Here is a 20,326-nt window from a genome sequence, read left to right as displayed (position 1 = left end):
GAGATTTTTTCCAGCAGTATGTGTAATCTCATAAAGGCGCACACGGAAACACTGTATTCTTGGGGTCAGTTCATCAAGGCGTTTAGTTTTTAGTAATGCTAATAATGGCCTGTGATCTGTTTCAATTATGAATGTATGCAGTCCAATCAAGAATTTTCACAACACCAAGTGACAGCAAGGGCTTCATTTTCAACCTGAGCATATCTTTGTTCAGTTTCGGTAAGTGATCTTGAGGCATAAAATACAGGTCTCCAGTCACCCCCTTGTTTCTGGAGCAGCATTCCACCTAAACCATAGGAAGATGCATTAGCTGAAATTTTTGTTGGCTTATCAGCACTTTAGTGGAGCAGTACCGGTGCAGAACTTAGATTTTTCTTTAGTGTGTTAAATGCAGTTTCCTGAGGCTCATCCCAAATCCATGCATTGTCTTTCTTCAGAAGATCTCGGAGTGGTTTTGTGGTCTCTGCTAAATTTTTAGCAAATTTATAAACATGATTTGCCATCCCTAAGTTCAGATACGTTTTGTGGTCTGGCCATGTTCATGATTGCTTTAATCTTCTCTGGGTCTATTTGGATGCCTTCTTCTGAAATGATTTGCTCAATAAATTTAACTTTGCTAACAGAGAATACACATTTATCATTTAACGTTATTCCTGCTTCCATCCTTTCTAGCACCATTTCCAAGCACTGGTCATGCTCCTGCTGGCTTCTTCCACTAACAAGAACATCATCTATGTCACAGATGACCCCTGGTATTTCTGACAAAATATGCCTCATTTTACAGTGAAAATTTTCAGGGCCTGAAATTATTCCAAATAGTAAACGTTTGTAATATCTTCCAAATGGCGGAATGAAAGTGGTTAGCCTCTGAGAATCTTCATGCAACACAATTTGATGGAATCCACTGTTGCAGTTCAGTTTACTAAATACTTTGGCTCCATCAAGTTGAGCTAATAACTGGTCTGAAGAAGGTAGTGGAAATGTTCATGCTTCACATTTTCATAAAGTTTAGTGAAGTCAACACAAAGTCTGATTTTACCATCCTTCTTTGGAACTGCTACAATAGGAGCACACCAATCAGTAGGCGTTTCAATCGGCCGGATGATGTCTTCACTTACTAATCTTTTAAGCTCATCTTGGACTTTTTGCTTCATAGGAAGTGCTAGTCGTCTGGCAGTTGTAATTGAAAAAGGTTGAGCAGTCTCATCCAAATGTATTTTATAAACATGATCCAGTTTTCCTAGTCCTGTAAATACTTTGGGAAATTTTTGTTTGTACTGATGATCTCTGCTTTCTATAGAGTTGATTTTGCTCAACAAGTGTAAAGCTTTAATTGCTGGTCCACTCAACAATGGTTCCCTTAAGTCTTTTTTGCTGTGAATTTTTTCTCCATAACAGAGTGTAGCATCTATTTTTCCCATCTCTTTATTATGCTCTGACCTGGTCCACAATCTTTTATCCGTCCGCTTTATTATAGAGAATTTTTCCTAAAGAACTGGTCTGGTACTATGGTCACATCTGCGCTTGTATCTAACCTGAAGTTGACTATTTTGCTGCCGATTGCTGTGGTGACTTTTATGCCAGTCAATTTTTTCTTCTTCTTGACTGTTTTTAATATTTCCCAATGAGACCGAACCTAAGAAATGATTTTCTTCCTCTGCAACTCCTCTTACAGATTTACTTCTACATTCACATGCATAGTTTTTTACATTTGTTGCATTTTGCATGAATCGCTGCCGTGTGAGGTAAAATATCCACAGTGTGTGCACTTCCTTTCAGTCATTTTATTTTTATTCTGAAAATTGCTTTTTCTAAATACATGGTTTATTTGTGTATCTGATTCATGTGTCGAGAATATAACCTGTGACTGTTGTTTTGAAATTTTGTGTGCTCTACCAATTTGCAGGCATTTATCTAAGGTTACGGTTTTATCTGCTAAAAATTTTTCCCTTAAAATATCATCCTTCATCCCAACAACAACTTGATCCCTAGTTAGTCTGTCCGTTAATTGTCCAAAATTGCAACTTTTTGCAAGCTGGTGTAGAACCGTTATGTATGTCATATAAATTTCACCTTCGAAAACAAAGATGAAATTTGTATGATATGTATGCTTCATGTGTTTCTCCGACAAAGAATTCATCAAAATTTTGTATTACTTTTTGAAGATTATTTCGCTCACCTCTGATTTAAAATGCAACCTTTAAAAATATCAAAACATTCCTCACCAATAAGCGAAAGAAAAACAAAAGTCTGATATTCTGAATCGACTTTGTTTGACAATCAACTCGCCACAGAATAATTTAAAAATTCTGCCTAAATCTCTTCCAATTGCTCACAACATTTCCTGAGAAAGACATTTTTGCCGGGGGAGATATATTGGCATTGAAATTTCTTTGAGCCATAGTTTGAATATTTTTTTTTATATAAATAAAACACACTTACTATTTCTGTGAAGAAAATAAACTTTTTGTTTTCGATTCTCGGTACATTTAATATTGCATGTCTGCAATCCGTAATAGCAAGATGTCCGCATATTTTTTTCTTTTTTTTTTGTTCTGCATATTTTTTTTTCTTTTCCACTTCTGATACCATGTAATGTTTTCAAGGATTTGTTATAATAAAAACAGACTAAAGGGGAAATATAAAATGAATAACAATTTATTGACTGACTCTTGCAGATTTTGTGTTCGTTACAACTCTACTTTCAACCGAGTCGTTATTTGTTTTGTTCACCACACTCTTTTCATCTACCCCTTCTTTTACACACGTCCGTTCGTTTTCGTAACTCAAACTCGTCTCTCTTCCCGCTCTCCTCTTCTCGTTATTTATCGAATCAGCGTACGAGATTCTCCGAGATTTCCCGAGATTCCACGAGACTTTTTTCCACATAAACGCATGCGGGCGCCATCTTGATTCTTAGTAGTAGTGCCTAAAAATCGTCTGTCCTCCCGCTTTCCTTTCCTCGTTATTTATGGAACCAGGGTACGAGATTCTCTGAGATTCCCCGAGATTCCACGATACTTTTTTCCGCATAAAAGCCTGTGGGCGCCATCTTGATTCTCAATTTGTGCTCTGCAGGCACAAATACACAGCCACTTTAAAGGTAAGCCACTTCTTTCTCCACACTTCCCCCCTGATCTCATGATCACAGAGACGGCAGGGGGGTGGCGATCGCCGCCGTCGGGTGCTTCTGCGAAGGGGGACAGTGCTGCTCTCGTCTTCGCGTGCGCTCTCATCCACCGCCTGATGGTCGGGGAAGGCTTCATCTCCGTGGAGGTTACTGATATCAGAGTCACTGCTTGATAGGGATGGTGCAAACCAAAGCGATGGCCCACTCGTAAATGTAAAAAACTATGCATGTGAATGTAGAAGTAAATCTGTAAGAGGAGTTGCAGAGGAAGAAAATCATTTCTTAGGTTCGGTTCAGAGTCACTCTCATCATCCACTGGAGGTGGTACATGTGTCGCCGGCCGTAGGTCCCTAACGTGACGGGGTACGCCATCAACCTGGACACACTGCTGACTCACCACATCAGTCACTGTGCCCCGTTTATACTTGTCAGTACATCGGTTTCCTGGCGGCTTCACCCAGACAGCATCCCCTTTGGCATATCGATTCCGTTCTATCTCAGTGGCCACAGTTGTATCGGGATGGATTCCTTTTTTTCGGAAATGGTACTGATAGATTGCGTTTACAGGCACCGTTCCTGGAGAGATGCCATCCTTTGGCATGCGATTATACCAGTACACAGCTTCTGTGATGGTGCACTGCTTCCTGGCTGCAATTGTTTTGATGCTGTGATGGCTTCTCTCAGCTATACCATTGCCAGAAGGCACATAAGCGCATCTAAGCCACAGCCGCACACCCCATTCTTGTAAGAACTGCCTCATCTGATGGCTGCAAAAGGCTGGGTCATTGTCCATCAGCACTTCTTTCACAGAACACGGATGACAGCTGGCGAATAATGTTGCAAGAGTCCTGGCGCCCGAGGAGTCTCCAGACTGCGAAACGTGTAGGCCCACAATCAATGAGGGTAAGGAAGTGGTTGCCACCGTAGTGTGTGATGTCCATGCCCACTCTCTGCCACTTACCACTCACTCCCAACTCCCCTTTCTTCCATCGTGCTGGAGCTGAGTCGATGGATTGGCAGGCCTCGTAACTTTCCACCACTCTCCGGATATCTTTTTTTTCTACTCCTGGATCAATCATCTTGACAAAGTACAGTGTCCACTTGATGCCAGGATGTCCACACTGTCGATGAATGTCCATGATGCGTGCTGCATCCACATTACACACAACTGCTGCACATGTGTTTTGCAGATTATCAGAATCTCTCCGAGCACCAGCCAGAAGCCATCGTTGAGGGACTCTTGTCAGAGCATCTTCTCTGTTGAGCGCAGACCTGATCAACACTATGTCCACGGTCAGGTTGTACTCTGTGATGGTGTCGACCAAGGTGGCAAGCTGTCTTCGAATTAACATCTCACTCGATGCTCGTGTCGTCAGCCGTGCTCTTCCACTTAATGCATCGGTTATCCACCGATGAGTGCATGCCGAGTCAGTCATGATATGTAGAACCTTAGCTTGCCATTGAAGCGCCAAGTTAACGCCCTTCAATGTGGCATCATGTTCGGCCACGAATCATTCTCGAATCATTCTCTGGCCGAAGCCAACAGGCATCTTCAATAATGGAATCATTAACTGCAAGGGCAACTCCAAGGGCCAGTGAACTAGCATCCACCCAGACCGTGAACTCATTACCACTGATGCACCACTTTCCCTGAATGGGGTCATCACTGGTCACCCTGGACACAATCTCTGTCAGCATGCTCCTTAGGGTGACATCGTGTACTACATCATCCCATCCCGACGACACGGCTGTTGCACGTCTTTTTATGGCCGCCACGGCCACCCTGAGCCAACCACACACAGGTAAATTGCCTACCATCTTTCCACAAAGTGAAAACACTGTTCGTCAAGTGATGTTTGATGGGACCTTGGGGACGTGACTTCCTCTTCTTCAGCAAAGTCCCTCCTTGCTATTGCGCACGTGCAGGCCGAAAACTTTTTCTCCATTGCACAGACGCTCTGGCTCCTTACATGTCAGTCCAAAGCTCTCAAAGTGCATTCTAACCGATTGCGCTGACATGAGGCTCTCATTGACGAATATCATCAATGTATGAGGATGTTGCCTGTTGCACTGCCTCATCTTGCTGCCGGATAGCATGCATGATTGCTGTCATAATGCCTGGTGCCACATTTAGACCGAACTCTAGCCTGGTTAGACAATATCGGGTTCCTCCAATTTCCACAGTCTGAAATGGCCACAATTTCCTCTCAATGCATATTTGCAGATAGGCCCTGTGTAGGTCAAGAGTTGCCACATTCGATCCCTGCTGCCGCCACTCCCTTAATTTGAGTGCACACACATCAGCCCTTGCCGTATATGGGTCGACATGCTCATTGAGCTCACGGTAGTCTAGGACGGGGCGGATCTTTTGTTTGGTCTCTTGTACGACGGCCATCAAGGGAATCAGCCAAGCTCATCCTCTGGGGATGGAAGAAGCCAGCCATTGTCGATCCACGTCTGCAGTTCTTCTTCATACTGTTCCCTTAGCCACATGGGTAGGGGATATTCCGATAACCTATTCCGCAAGGATATTGGTGGCTGATCGTTTGACCACTTCCAAGACGCCGTCCATGCATTGGTGTTTCTATCATACTCTGCACAAAATCAGGCTTGTCGAGAATTATGGCAGCATAAACATGTTCCTCACATCGGGAGAACTGTACCTTGCTGGTTCTGTCCACAGTAATTCCACCCAGTTGTGTAATCAAGCCCATACCCAGGAGTAGGTCGTACCCGAGAAGCTCTCCCTCCACAACCAGGGCTCGCACGGCTACTGCAGACCCGTCGTTGATGCTTGCGCGGATAATGCTCACCCCACAAGAGGCTAGTGAACCTCCGCCTACAGTTAGTACCGGAATTCTCTCTGCTTTCCAATTGGCACAGCATATCTTGCTTACGAGACTCTGGGTGCACCCAGTGTCCACAAGCACGAGGCGCTCGCTTCCATTAATGTGTATGCTTACAGTGGGTAGTGCCCTGCTCAATGACGATCTGGGGAGAAGACTGGCGCTATAGCTTCTTTCCCGTTTTCTGGACAGGTGCGGGCCAGGTGTCTGCGTTTTTTGCACTTGTAGCACTGCGACCCATCAAGTTTCAGGCAAAATCTGTTTTCTTCTCATCAGCCAACTGCTGGTATACTGCATATGCTCCCCCAGTGAGGCGCATTGGGACCACGCATTCTATACGCTTCACCCCACTGAGCTGACATATTAATTCTGCTTTTTCCACCCATTCCTGCACTGAGTGATTAGTGCTACTGCCATCAAACAGGGGAATTAGCTTGGGGTCAAATCCTGACGTCATGCCGAAATAGCTTGTATTCTACTTTCAACCGAGTCATTGTTTGTTTCGTTCACCACACTCTTTTCTTCTACCTCTTCTTTTACACACGTCCGTTCGCTTTAGTGACTAAAAATCGTCTGTCCTCTCGCTTTCCTTTCCTCATTATTTATGGAACCAGGGTACGAGATTCCCCGAGATTCCACAAGACTTTTTTCCACATAAAAGCCTGCGGGCGCCATCTTGATTCTCAATTTGTGCTCTGCAGGCACAAACGCGCAGCCGCTTTAACGGTAAGCCACTTCTTTCTCCACAGATTTCATTGATGTATCCTTTTCTGCCTTTTTTCTACGAAGAGTTCAGTAAGAGAAAAGAAGGTTTAACAGTCAAAGGGACGTAATGCAAATTATCTTACAGTTATTATTTAGAAAACATAAGTTTTTAAAGGAAAAGAATGACCGATAATGATTATGCTTTTAAATGACTTAAAACACATAAACCACTTATTCAGTTAAGTAAAAGAATATCTTTTATTGGGTTTGTTTTACAATCCACAGAGGTATGAAAAAGTGGTCAAAAAAACAAATATATAAGAAATAAATGTTACCAAAGGCAAATTACTCTTCTACCTACCTTGATAAATCTTTGGTGTTTTAAACGTTTATTCTGCTAAAAAAAAACAAGTAGTGTTGAGCATTACATGAAAACAAGAAAAAATGGCCGCAATGTCACTTGAAATCTCGACAAGGACTTAAAAATAAAAAATGATACAAAATAGTGGTAGAAACTCACCCAATAACTGTCATAGTAATTTGAAGTCGTTAAAATGAAATTTAATTATCCTAGTTAGTTTAATGTACTTGAAAACATTATAGTTGTAATCTGTACAAAATCTCCTTTCATTTGATATGCTACAAACCATATTTTGTTAATAATTTCTTTGAATCATGTCGTGATTGCCATCTTGGATTTTCTGGTTGCCATCTTGGATTTTTCACGTAATGATGACAAATGATAATGTCCATCAGAATAATATTTTATATGATGTCTTACCTCCCATGTTTTTAACTGTTTTATGATGTTTCTACTTTAAGCCATTAAAATGAAACTTAATTATTCAAATTATTATGCTAATTAGTTTAGTGTACTTGAAAACAATTTTGATCTGTACAAGATTTCCTATAATTTGATATGCTACAAGCCATATTTTGTTGATAATTTCTTTAAATTGTGTCATGGTGGCCATTTTGGATTTCCTGGTCGCCATCTTGGATTTTTTATGATGTTATAATAGCAAATGATAATGTCCATCAGAATAATACTTCCTATGATGATAAAGCCTTACTTACCATTTTTCTTAGCTGTTTTTATGATGTTTCTACTAAAAGCTGTTAAAATGAAACTAAAATATGCTAATTAGTCCATAAGTTACCAAGTGAGATGGTCATAAGTAACGCCAACTGAATCTTTGTCGTATTATGATATGTTCAAAAATTCATCATAATATCTTTAAAAAATTTGAAGATACAACTTTTTAAAATGGGTTAGTCTGGAAATTGTACAAATTTCCTACCATTTTCAGTCACAAGCATTTGAATAGGACTGACTTAAGGCAAAATGTCCAGTGAACCACAAGTTTTTTGATAATTTTGATGGCCATAACTCCATCTCTAATGGACCGATTTTAAAAAACTAAAGATATTATTTATTTGTTTTTTTATGCTCTTTTCAATAATGCTTGATTTGATTCAATCTAAAGAAAAAAATTCAATCTAAAGAAAAAATGGTGTAGTATTGCTATATATATATTATTGCTATATATATATATATTATTGCTATATATATTACATATATTTGACAGAAGTACACTTATCATACTAGTGACTCATACCTTATTCTAAGCTAAATGAAAGGTTAAAATTTAGTACATTTAGACCTGAGTGACTGAGTCACCTTGAAAAGGGTCACTGAAACTTGTTTAACCATAATCGAAGTAGCTTCACACGACTGATTGATATTCAACTTTGTAGTAGAATAAGAAGAACTGCAGTAACAACATTTAAAATATGAAATTAAAAAAATACTGTTCTTTCAAAATTATACTTCAATATGAAGAGTTTCAGTCCCCAAAAACTCTTAATTTATCAAGGTTTGCATTTTGTCCACCTTCCACCACAACCAAATTTTACATAATGTTTTTTGTTTTCTATTAAAATTATTTCGCAATTGAAATTTCTATTCTAAAAATTAGAAAGTAACAAAGAAAAAAGAATAAATATGTAGTTTTATATAAATGATTTAATTTTATTTTCCTCTGCAGCTTCATACATTTAATTATAATATAATTTTTAATATAGCTACTATTCGTTTAACTGGAGGTCAAAGTCCAAGTGAAGGTCGTATTGAAATTTATTATCAAAATGAGTGGGGCAGCATGTGCAGTACAAACTGGAATCATAAGAATACAAATGTTGTGTGCAGAATGTTGGGATTCAGGTAAGCCGTTTCTTCTTCTTCTTCCCTTGGTTAGGGTAAATAGTTAGATTGCTCTTTTTCTTCAAAATAATAGGCACCAAATATTATATAATGAATTGTAAAATTAAAGTTTTACAACTAAACTGATTTTTTATTCAATAAACTTTTAAAAGAGTAAAATAATCAATTTAGAAATCATAAAAATAATAATTAAATGCAATTTATTTGATTTTTTTCAGGGAAGGTAATATACTAGGCAAAAGTATTGTTGGTACTGGAAGAATATGGTTATCAAACGTTGAGTGTGATGGTCACGAACCTTCTTTGGAACAATGCAATAAGAGTGATTGGGGTGTACATGACTGTCAACATACACAAGATGTTTCCATCAGATGTTTTTAAAGTAAGACATTTTCATACATTTCTTCATGATTGATGGACTACCAAAAATTATGAAAAATTAATTGTTTAACAAATTCAAAATTATTTAAATAACGAAAATCTAAATTTAAATTAATAGTGTTATAAGGAAAATTATTACCATAAGAAACTCATATTTTCATATTTGTTTGTGTTCATCAGAAAAATACAAATATTTTTCTGATCGATTTTAATATTTAAATCTGATCACTCGGAACAAATTTAATAAAATATATTTTTGAGATTCAATGTTAGTAAATCATATTTTCAATTGGCTAATTTAAAGTGGATTATTTAAATATTTTTTCAATAATGACTAATTTTTATTATTTATGAAATATAAATGAGAAAATAGTTCAGACATAACTAAAAAAGATAATTACAATTTTTATAGTCTAAAGCAATAATATATATATATATATATATATATATATATATATATATATATATATATATATATATATATATTAAGAATTTATTGTTTGACAAAAGGAATATATAGAAGGGGTTATGTTGCCTTCCTTAATCAATGGATTTTCAATAAAGGCTCATATTATCAGAGGAAATGAAATGCGGTTAGCAAAATGTTCAGCTGTGAATAGACACTTATTTTGCTTTTCAGCACAAATATTGAAAATAGTCTTTTAAGTGGTGAATGATAATTATATGGAAATAATTATAGGAAAAGGAATTTGATACAACCTGGACAGTCCATTATTGGAAGGAATACAATGTCCTTCGGGGTTATAAATCCAGGTAGGCAGAGTATTGGTCCAGGGGAGCAGGCAGTAGTCTATTTGGGTCTGACAGATGGATATACAGTTTATTATTATATAAATAAATTCAACAACAGTTGGACAACCTCGCGCCCAGCCCCAAAGTTACATCAAGTCCCCCCATTATAAAAATAGCTAATTAACCACAGTATATAAAGCATTCACTCAAACATCGATTCCAACCCAACGAAAAGCAAAGCCAACTCATCCATGGATCGCTTCCAAACAGAAATATATGCATTTTAAATAAATTTAATTAAACCAGATCACACTACGACAACAAGCGTAATGAACAAAATGTATCTCAGTTAATCAAGTTACTTTTAAATATACCCTCAAAATTAAAAGCACCCAACCTTAAACTCCCTGAAACAAGCATTCCAAAACTTCAACCCATGACTCGTCTCCCTCTCCACCTCACCCATCCATTCAGCAAAACAGCACGCCCACCCCATTTCATATACAATCCCATTTAAAATCACAAGAATATCCATTTCCCATTTGAACTTATAATTAATAAGTCAACACTGAACACTAAAATACAACTCCCCCCCCCCCGAAGAAATTCCATTAAGCAACTGCTTGCTGCCCAATCTTAACCCTTCCCCCTTCTCTCTTTACCCTCTTTATTTCACCTCACCCTCCTCTATAAGGCTTCCCTCTCCCACTATCAACAAGAAAGCAGGCCAACAGGGATCCTCACCAGAAGCTAGCCGTTGTTCTGAATATCATCTCCCGGATTATTCTGCTACTTATACTATTGATTTCGAGGTTCATTGCATACATATTTCAATGCTCAAATTCTATCACTCACATATATATATATATAATGGAATGGTATATCAATTTAACATCTGATACACTGTGTCAACACCTAAAAGATTTTGGATTAATCCACCAATGAACATGGCTGCCTCTTACACCTTTCGGAAAATCAATAAGGAGCAACAATGCTTTTTTGTTATATGAGACTACTGCCATTGATATTGATGGTTAGATTCTGACATATTTTCAATCTTTTAGAGGATATAAAATTGTTGATCATTCAAAGTATGTATTGAAAAATGGAAAATATCCATTAATCATGTGCAACATAGCATCAGCTCTTATTTATGTAGTACATAGTTATCACTATTCTGACTTTCTCTGGTGGCACAACTGGTTACTGTGTCATATACCAATACCTTGAGGAATGCAGAGGTTGTGAGTTTTATTTTGTCTATAAATTTTAATGAATATTAAATTTCAATTTTAAGTGTATTGTATTGTATTTTTGTTGTTTTTCTTTATGGAAAATTTACAAAAGGTTTTGTAACAAGATAATCTGCTTAATATTGTAATGGAAAAAGTTAATTTCATTTTCTCATTTAATCCTCAAGCTGAGTACGGTAAAAAGAAATCATCAAATATTCATTCACTTTAGTCAATGTGAAGGTCAGAAACAATTAGTTTCTTGCATTTTTATTGGTAAATGTTAAAAAAAGGCAAAACAATGATGAAACTAAGTTAGTAGCTAACTATCTCTTTTCTATTAAATTTAAGCAGTTGCAAAAGTTTGCATAATGAATTAGAAAGAAAAGCATTTGAAGAGAAAGGCGTATTTAAAAAATAATATGAGAGAAAGAGGGGAGCAGTAAAAAAAAAAAGACTTTTTAAGCATTATAATTTTTTTCCAGGGTCCCGGGCAAACATAGGTTTATGCTGTAATAAAAATGTATGAGAAGTACTTGATCAAAAGATCTCGTTAAAAATGTCTTGTTTACTATTTTCTTTTCCTTTTTTAAACTAAAATTTTTTTCTCTATTTCAGATTTATTTTCCTTAACAAAGAAAACTAGTACACCACAATTTGAGAATTTAACCAGAATTTTCTGTTCCAATGAAAATAAAGAATTTTTAAAAATCTTGTCCAACATTTTTTCTGTTTCTGTAGTTAAAATGTATTTGATGATCAATTTTGAAAATTTCAAATTGCTCACATTTTGTGAAAATTTTCCAGATCAATTTTTTATTTATTTATTTTTTTTTTATTCAGATTTTTACCCCAAACAAGGCACAGGGCCACTTTGAAGTAGGGGTCTACTATCGGGGACATAAGTTGCAGGGGTATTATGAAGAGAGATAAGTAGCAAGATGTCTGTTCACATTATGCAACATACATATATCTGTACGTGAGGTCGCCAAGCTAATCAAGAACCTTGATTCCAGTAAAGCAACTGGCCCTGATGGCATTCCAGTTATAGTGCTGAAAAAGTTTCAACCAGAACTTGCCCCCATACTTACAAAACTGTTTAAGCGTTGCCTTAAGGAGAAGTGCTTTCCAACAACCTGGAAAACCTCATCAGTATGCCCTGTATTTAAGAATTCAGGCGAAAAGTCATCTCCCTCTCAGTACAGACCAATAAATCTCCTGTGTATCATGTTGGAATCCATAAAGAAGTAGTCAACAACCTCAGCAGAAACAATTTTCTTAGTGACATGCAATATGGTTTCCACTCCACAAGATCTACAGCAGATGTGCTAACAGTTATATCACATAGGATTAGCGAATCTCTTGACAAAGGCTACCTTTCTAGGGCAATTGCTCTTGACATATCGAAGGCCTTCAATAAGGTATGGCATAAGGGCCTACCTCACAAGATTTCCAGCTACGGTATCACTGGAAATGTTTTCTCGATTATTAAATCATTTCTCTCCAATAGGTAAAGTAGTGGTTGATGGGCAGAAATCAGAGGCCCACAGTATTAATGCTGGAGTTCCTAAGGGGTCAATCCTGGGCCCAACTATCTTCCTGATCTACATCAATGATCTCCCTAAACATATACTTAAATCATTCGTTGAAATCTCTGCTGATGACACGACCATCTACGGCAACACATCAAAGGCTGTAAATGACAAAGTTCTCTCTAATTCTCTCTCCTCTGATCTTGAGCGCGTAATACAGTGGGGGGAAGAGGTGGCTGATTACTTTAATCCAAAACCAAGCTCCTATTTTTACATCATCAATGCTCTGATCCCCATCTGGCACCAATTGAAATGGATGGCTCTCGTCTTGGGGAGGCTCCATGTTTTGACAAGCTCCTGGGTTTGACCTTTACTCCTTGTCAAGCTGTGTTTGCTCGTGTTGTGTGGTTGGTTAATAGAGAGAAACGAAAAGACGCGTATTGTTAGTTTTAAATATAAAACATGGAGGCCTTTATTTCCAGTCCGCATGCGTGGTTGTTACAAAACAAGGATTGTCATAAAACGAAATGATAACGTTGTTACAAAACTAGGATTGTAACGAAACGAAACGATAACATCGTTACATCCCCCCTTTACCAATATGAAGATTATGATATTGAGCATGTTCAATATATGATAAAAGGTAAGGGCTAATTCAGGGTAGACTGCCTGAATAGCTACAGCGAAGCAGGGGATTATTCTACCCCATGAATTGCTTGCTATACTTCTCTAGAAAATGTTCACAAGTTCATTTTTGATGGTGGTCGTACCATCCTGCCACTGCGAGTGTATTGTTGGGAGTCTCTTTGTGGAGACTGAGTTGTACATGCAGGTGGTTCTGCAAATGTTACATGCTTTGGCGTTTGTGGTGGTGTTGGCCTTATTGGAGCACTCCTAATATGCTGCCGGTTTCTCCGTATCATATATCCGTTTGCAGTTTGTAGGAGATATGATCGGGGACCATCTGCTTGAGAAGCTACGGTTGCTAAGTCCCAGTTTCCGTGTGTAGGGTTTTGTGCTCTTACCCTCTGGTCAGGATATAAAGGTGGTAGGTCTTCCTTGAGCGCATGCTGGTCAAAATATTTCTTTTGCTTGTGTTGCCTTTGTTTAAAAGCATCATATATTTGATCCTGATCTTGGTGGTTGTTTTTTATTTTTGTTGCAATTGGGGATTGGATTCGTCTACCCATGAGTAGCTGTGCTGGGCTGAGTATGGCGTTTGAGATAGGTGTGCAGCGCCAGTGCAATAATGCAATTTCGGGTGTTGTCCTAGATTGCTTGGTCTTTTTGAGGATGGTCTTGATGGTCCTTATCTGGCGCTCTATGAAACCATTTCCCTGTGGTCTTCGAGGTGAGGTGGTCTGATGGTTGAAACCTCATTCTGTGGCAAATTCGTGGTAAAGGGCGCTTGAGAAGTGCGGCCCGTTGTCACTAACCACTTTTGACGGTATGCCAAACTCCGCGAAGGTTTGTTGCGTTATTTTTATAACAACACTGCTTGGTGAGTGGGCAGGTAACTGTTTGATAACAGGGTACTTGGAGTAGTAGTCTGCTATGATCAGCCATTGATGTCCATGGAGCTCGAAAAGGTCTGTTCCAACTACGTCCCATGGCTTTGTCGGAATGTTGTGCTGCAGAAGAGGCTCTGACATTTGTGATGGCTGATGTTGTTGACAGATGCTATATGAGCTTGTGAATTGTTCGATGTCTCTGTTTATATTTTTCCAATAGACAGTGTCTTTGGCTAGGAGTTTAGTTTTCTCCTGTCCTAAGTGAGCGGTGTGGAGTTACTTTAGGATATCTTCTTGGAGGGTCTGAGGAATGACAATTTGTTGTCCTTTAAGGATAAGGCCGTCATCAATTGATAGCTGATCTCTTAGGCTCCAGAATTCTCTGATATCGGTAGGCAGTTGCTTGATTGTCTCAGGCCATCCCATGGCAATGGTATCTCTTGGTTAAGCAGAGGGTCAGCTGTTATGCAGTCTCTCAGTTTTTCAATGCGGTCAGCAGAGAAACGAATGGTGTCAACTCGAACATCCAGATCGATAGGGTCCGAATTACCAGGTGATGGCAGGCGTGATAACCCATTAGCCAATATGTTTTCGGATCCCTTGTTGTAGGATAATCTGAAATTATATCCCTGTAGCTGGATGAGCATTCGTTGTAGGCGAGCTGGAGCTGAGGTGAGAGGTTTGTCAATGATCATGACAAGAGGTTTGTGGTCAGTGACAATTTGGAAACCATGACCGTATAAATATGTGTGGAATCTATGTGTGCCAAACACGATTGCCAGTAGTTCCTGCTCGATACATGAGTATCGTTGTTCTGTTTGTGTCAGACTCTTGCTTGCGTATAAGACAGGCATTAAATTGCCAGCTAAGTCTGGTTGTAGAAGCGCTGCTCCTATTCCATGAAGACTTGCGTCACAGTGTAAGTAGATTGGGCGCTTGGGGTCAAAGTAGTGAAGCAGGGACGTTTCAGACACTTCACTCTTCAGGTTTTTGAAAACCGTCTGGTGGTGTGGCTCCCATTGGAATTCTGTCTCTTTGTGAAGTAAGTCACGTAATACAGTGGTTTTTGAGCTGAAATCCTTAATAAAGCGGGATAGGTATGTCATTACACCTAGAAACTGTTGCAGTTCTGTTTTATTGCATGGTTCTGGCATTTCCTGTAGGTCTCATACCTTTGCTGGGTCAGGTTTCATTCCAGAATGGGTGTATATATTTCTGAAGAAGGAGATTTCCTGGCATTTTATCTTGCATTTCTTGGAATTCATTGTGAGGCCCTCTTGTGTGGCGACTTCCATGAGGTGCCTTAGGTTGTTGTCATGTTCACGTTCTGTTGAGCCATATACAACAATATCATCCGCTATACCGCATGCTCCTGTGCACTTCTCAAGTATTCTGTCCATCTCGAGCTGGTAGATGTCTTGGCTCACGTTTAAACCAAATGGAAGTCGTTGGAAGCAGTACCTTCCAAATGGTGTTTGAAAAGTGGTCAGGATCTGGCTTTCCTGGTCAAGCTTTATAGACCAGTATCCTGCCTTAGCATCCAGTTTTGAGAAGTATTTTGCACCTGCAATTGATTGAGTTCCTCAACTGTTGGGATTTGATGATACGGCCGCATTAGGGCTTTGTTTAGTGCCCTTGGGTCTAAGCAGACCTTTATTGTGTTGTCGCGTTTGGTTACATATGTAAGGGAGCTTACCCAGTCAGTTGGCTCCTCAATACGACGAATGACATTCTGTGACTCCAACTTGTCTAGTTCAGCCTTGATCTTCTCCCGCATGGCTATTGGCGTTCTTCTTGGTTCATCTATGTGGCATGGAGTGTTAGGGTTGACAGTGAGCTTGTGTGTTTTCTTGAACTCGCCAATGCGGTTGAATCTGTCGGGGTATAAACGCATCAGATCATCTATGCTGTTGATAGGTTGTTGCTGAACGGATATGGCACAGTTCATTGTCACAACGTTGAAGGCTACAGATGTTGGCAGGCCCAGTATAGCTGGTCCTGGAGTGTTGACCACATAAAATTGAGTGTTGAGCCATGAAGAGTCCTTGTATTTGCACCTGATGTTTGTGGTGCCATGGCATTTTATTTCAGTGTTGTTGTATGCTGTCAGTACGCATTTTGTTGGGTTTAGTGATCCAGGTATTGGGTTTCCATCTTCGTTTATGGTGGAGGGGCACATACTGCGGAATATGTGTAAAGGTAGTGTGTTTGCCTGTGCACCCGTGTCTACCTTCAGTTTGAGGCTGTGAGTACCTGGGTGGTCTGTCTGGGTGGTTCATTTTGTGTTGTTTTTTGTTTGTGCAGTGGATGTTCACTGTTAATAGTGCTGAATGTGAGGTGCTCCATCGCCGCATGTAGTTTTGTTGTGGCTCGGTCGTCATGTTCAGCAACGCTGTCGACTTTTCGGCCTGTTCCATGTTGTCTGTGCCTTGGCTGGCTGCGGCTTTTGTGCCAGGGTTTTTCTTGTTTCCTGGGTCTGAGTCTCGCTGAGAAGCACAATTTGGCCCAATGGCCCATTTTCTCGCAGGAGCTGCATATGTCGTTCTTGGCAGGGCAATACTCCTTGCCAAAACGGTGGTCCCGTCCACAATTTTTACACAAGTTGCTGGTATTTCTGTTGCCTTCCTGGCGTTCGCGACCACCACGATTTATGGTGTCTATCTGTGACAGGCCATGTAGTTGGTATATTTTGTTTATATACACGGATGAAGCCTCATATGTGCGTGCTAATTTCACAGCCTCTTCTATTGTGTAGCCCTTCGGCTTGTTCAACAGTTCTTTTTGTAAGTCCGGTGTTGGCTATCAGTATTTCTACTAAACGTTCGTTCATTTCATGGGCTGTGAAATCGCATTTCTTCGCCTGTAAGCGACACCTGTTTAGAAATATGTCTATCATCTCGGTAGGTTTTTGTTGGTATCTACTGAGTTCGAGCCTACATATACGGTGGTTGGTTGCCGGTTCCAGCTGCTCCAGAAATGCGCTGAAAATTTTGTTGCCGTCTCTCCGGTCTTCGTTTGACATAGACCAACTGTTGTATCTATGAATTCCTTCCTCGCCAGTTGCGAGTAGAATGATAGGCACTTTCTCTTCTTCTTTAGTTCCCTTCGCTGTAAAATAAAGTTCCAAACGTTGTTGGAATATCTTGAATGACTCTGCAGTGTTAGGCGAGTCCCAGTCGAGAATGGGAACTGGTATCGATATATTAGCCATAGTAGTAGTAGTGTTGTTGTTGCGAGCTTCAACGAGCGTGTGTGTGTGTGTTTTACGAAGTTTTGGTTCGAAAAGAAAAGAGAAAAAAAAATATATATATAATGTCTTACTTTTATCGTTGTTTTATTTTATTTTTCCCTTTATCTCGCCGCTGTCACCATGTCAAGCTGTGTTTGCTCGTGTTGTGTGGTTGGTTAATAGAGAGAAACGAAAAGACACGTGTTGTTAGTTTTAAATATAAAACATGGAGGCCTTTATTTCCAGTCCGCATGCGTGGTTGTTACAAAACAAGGATTGTCATGAAACGAAATGATAACGTTGTTACAAAACTAGGATTGTAACGAAACGAAACGATAACATCGTTACACTCCTGATCTGAAATGGAACACATACATCAGGTATGTTGCCAAGACAGTGGGAAAATGGTGGGATCCTTCTACTGCTCCAGAAGATATCTCACTACTGATGCAATTCTCTAAAGCCAAGTACGTCCAAGGATGGAGTACTGCTGCCACATCTGGGCAGGAGCTGCTAAAAGCAGCCTATCCTCCCTTGGCAGAGTACAAAATAGACTTTGTGGCTTAGTGGGGATGCCCTTTTCTCTTCCCTGAAACCTCTCTCTCCCACAGAAGAGACGTTGCGAGCCTGCCTTTGTTTTATCGTTATTTCCATGGCAAGTGCTTGTCTGAGCTTCAATCTCTGGTCCCCCCTCGCCAATCTTTCACGAAAAACACTCGTCTAGCTGAAACTACTGTCATTAATTTTCCCCACTCTTTATCTGTGTCTAAATCCAAACGTAGATTCCATGAGCAGAGCTTCTTTCTTAGAAGTGCACGCCTGTGGAACTCTCTTCTGTTTGCCTGTTTCCCATCTGACTACAACTTGGATGTCTTCAAGTCTAACATAAACAAATTCCTGACAAACCGCTCTCTTATCAAATCTCCAATACTAATGATTACTACGATACTATCTCATTGATTACGCAGTAACCCTTATCCCTGAGTGGCTTCCGGACCTTGATAAGTGGTGACCTCCATGTTACAAAAAAAAAAACAGAGGGATGCAACATTTCGTCGATAGAACAGAGGCTGAAGCTTAGATGACAGTTCAAGAACTATCAGGTTGCCGACTTTCTTTTGAACCCTGTCCAGGAGTGGGAGACAAGTAGTAGATGCACCATCCCAAATGTGACAACAGTACTCCATACATGGGCAGATGGTGGCCTTATAGGGGTACAAGATATTTTCAGGCATAAGTACTTTTCTAGCATGGTAGAGAGAGCCCACCTTCCTCGCAGCAGCCTTGGCAATGTTCTCAATGCATCTATTCCAGTTCATGTTCCTTGTAAACGTTGGGCCAAGGAGTTTAAAGGAAGTACTTTCGGGTAATGTGTTCTTGGCCATTGCTATTGGTGGTAGAGAAGGTTTCTTGTAATTATTGAAGGACATAAGCTTAGTCTTGGCAGCATTGAATGTGACCATCCATTTTTGTCCCCATTCCACTACAGATTGGAGGTCATCCTCTAGTGTTTCTACCATTTCCTTGAATCTGTGTTCATTTGTTTTCCCCTCGTGCCTGTTATCAAGAGTGGTGTCATCAGCAAATATACCCATTTCTGAAACAATATCAGAAATAATAAAAGTCCAAGGATAGACCCCCAAAGTACTCCTGCATTTATATCATATTGATTAGATGTACGACCGTCGAGGACAACCTGGATTTTTCTCTTACTTAAGAAGGATTTAATTACATTATGTATTCTTCCAATGATTCCATATGATCTAATTTTCCTTCGAAGATCATTGTGCTATACCCTGTCAAAAGCCTTAGATATATCAAGGGCTACCGCTCTACCCTCCCCTGTTTTGTCTAGTAAACGGTATATACGTTCAGAGATTACAGTTAGGATGTCTGCCTAAATCCATATTATTTGTCGCTCAGGAGTTTAGCAGCTGTAAGGTGATGGACTAGAGCTTAATTAATTAAGGGCTTAAATATTTTAGCGAAAAGCGGGAGAAGGCTAATGGGGCGATAATTTAATGGGTTAGTTCTTTTACTAGAATTCTTGAAAATTGGTACCACAGAAGCGATTTTCCAGCAGTCAGGAAAGCAAGATTCGTTTAGGCATTTATTGAAAAGTTTGGAGAGAACTGGAGCAACCTCAGCGGAGCATTTTTTTAATAGCACAGCCAAGATGAGGTCTGGTCCACATGCTTTTGAGGTGTCTAGGTTTTTTATGATACCATGCACCTGAGAAGGGGTAATTTTCAAATCATCTAGTGTGGTGTCTGTCCGTAAAGGAAAGTCAAGGAGGAAGTGGTGTATCGGTCCAATGTGGAGTTTGAGGCAAACCGACTGGTAAGTAGGTTAGCCTTTTCAGTTGCCGTGCAAACAACCTCACGATTGTTTGATCGTGAGGGAATCGTTGACTGCCCTTTATTTACTACACTGTTGTAGATTTTCCAAAAATCACGGGTTCCTAATTTCTGTGCTTCAATGCATTTTCTGATGGTTTCAGTATATTCACTCTTGGCTATTTTTCTCTTACAATTACTTCTAGCTTCTATATACTTCTGTCTGTTTGAACTGAACGTATGTATGTTGAATCTGCAGTACTTTGAGCAATGGCAGCTGCACAAGTAGAAGTAAACCATTGGGAAGAGTGGGGCTTGCTATAGAATTTCCATGTGGGAACATGTGCTTCAATTGCAGTTTTGAACCATTCAGTTGTCTCATTTGCGCACTGTTCAGCTGGAAGAGAAAAGATATTTCCCCATGGGGCATCTCTGATGAGATCTCTG

General features: G+C 39.6%; 1 protein-coding gene across 6 annotated transcripts in view; it reads left to right on the top strand.

Annotated features, from left to right (window-relative positions):
• Positions 1 to 11,986, top strand: part of LOC145252658 (scavenger receptor cysteine-rich domain-containing protein DMBT1-like) — a 488,297-nt gene extending 476,311 nt beyond the window's left edge. For all 6 annotated transcript variants that reach the window (XM_080112426.1, XM_080112429.1, XM_080112430.1 and 3 more), the window contains 3 exons: positions 8,767 to 8,905; positions 9,124 to 9,287; positions 11,890 to 11,986. In XM_080112426.1, the coding sequence (XP_079968552.1) occupies positions 8,767 to 8,905; positions 9,124 to 9,286 (302 nt within the window). In that variant the 3' untranslated portion in view covers position 9,287; positions 11,890 to 11,986. The remainder of the gene's footprint in view (positions 1 to 8,766; positions 8,906 to 9,123; positions 9,288 to 11,889) is intronic.
• The last annotated feature ends 8,340 nt before the right edge of the window (positions 11,987 to 20,326 follow it).

This window comes from Euprymna scolopes, chromosome 29 (assembly GCF_053919585.1).
Source record: "Euprymna scolopes isolate OS-2025 chromosome 29, ASM5391958v1, whole genome shotgun sequence".
In the NCBI taxonomy this organism is placed as follows: Eukaryota; Metazoa; Mollusca; class Cephalopoda; order Sepiida; family Sepiolidae; genus Euprymna; species Euprymna scolopes.
This window is presented reverse-complemented; position numbering and strand designations above follow the sequence as displayed.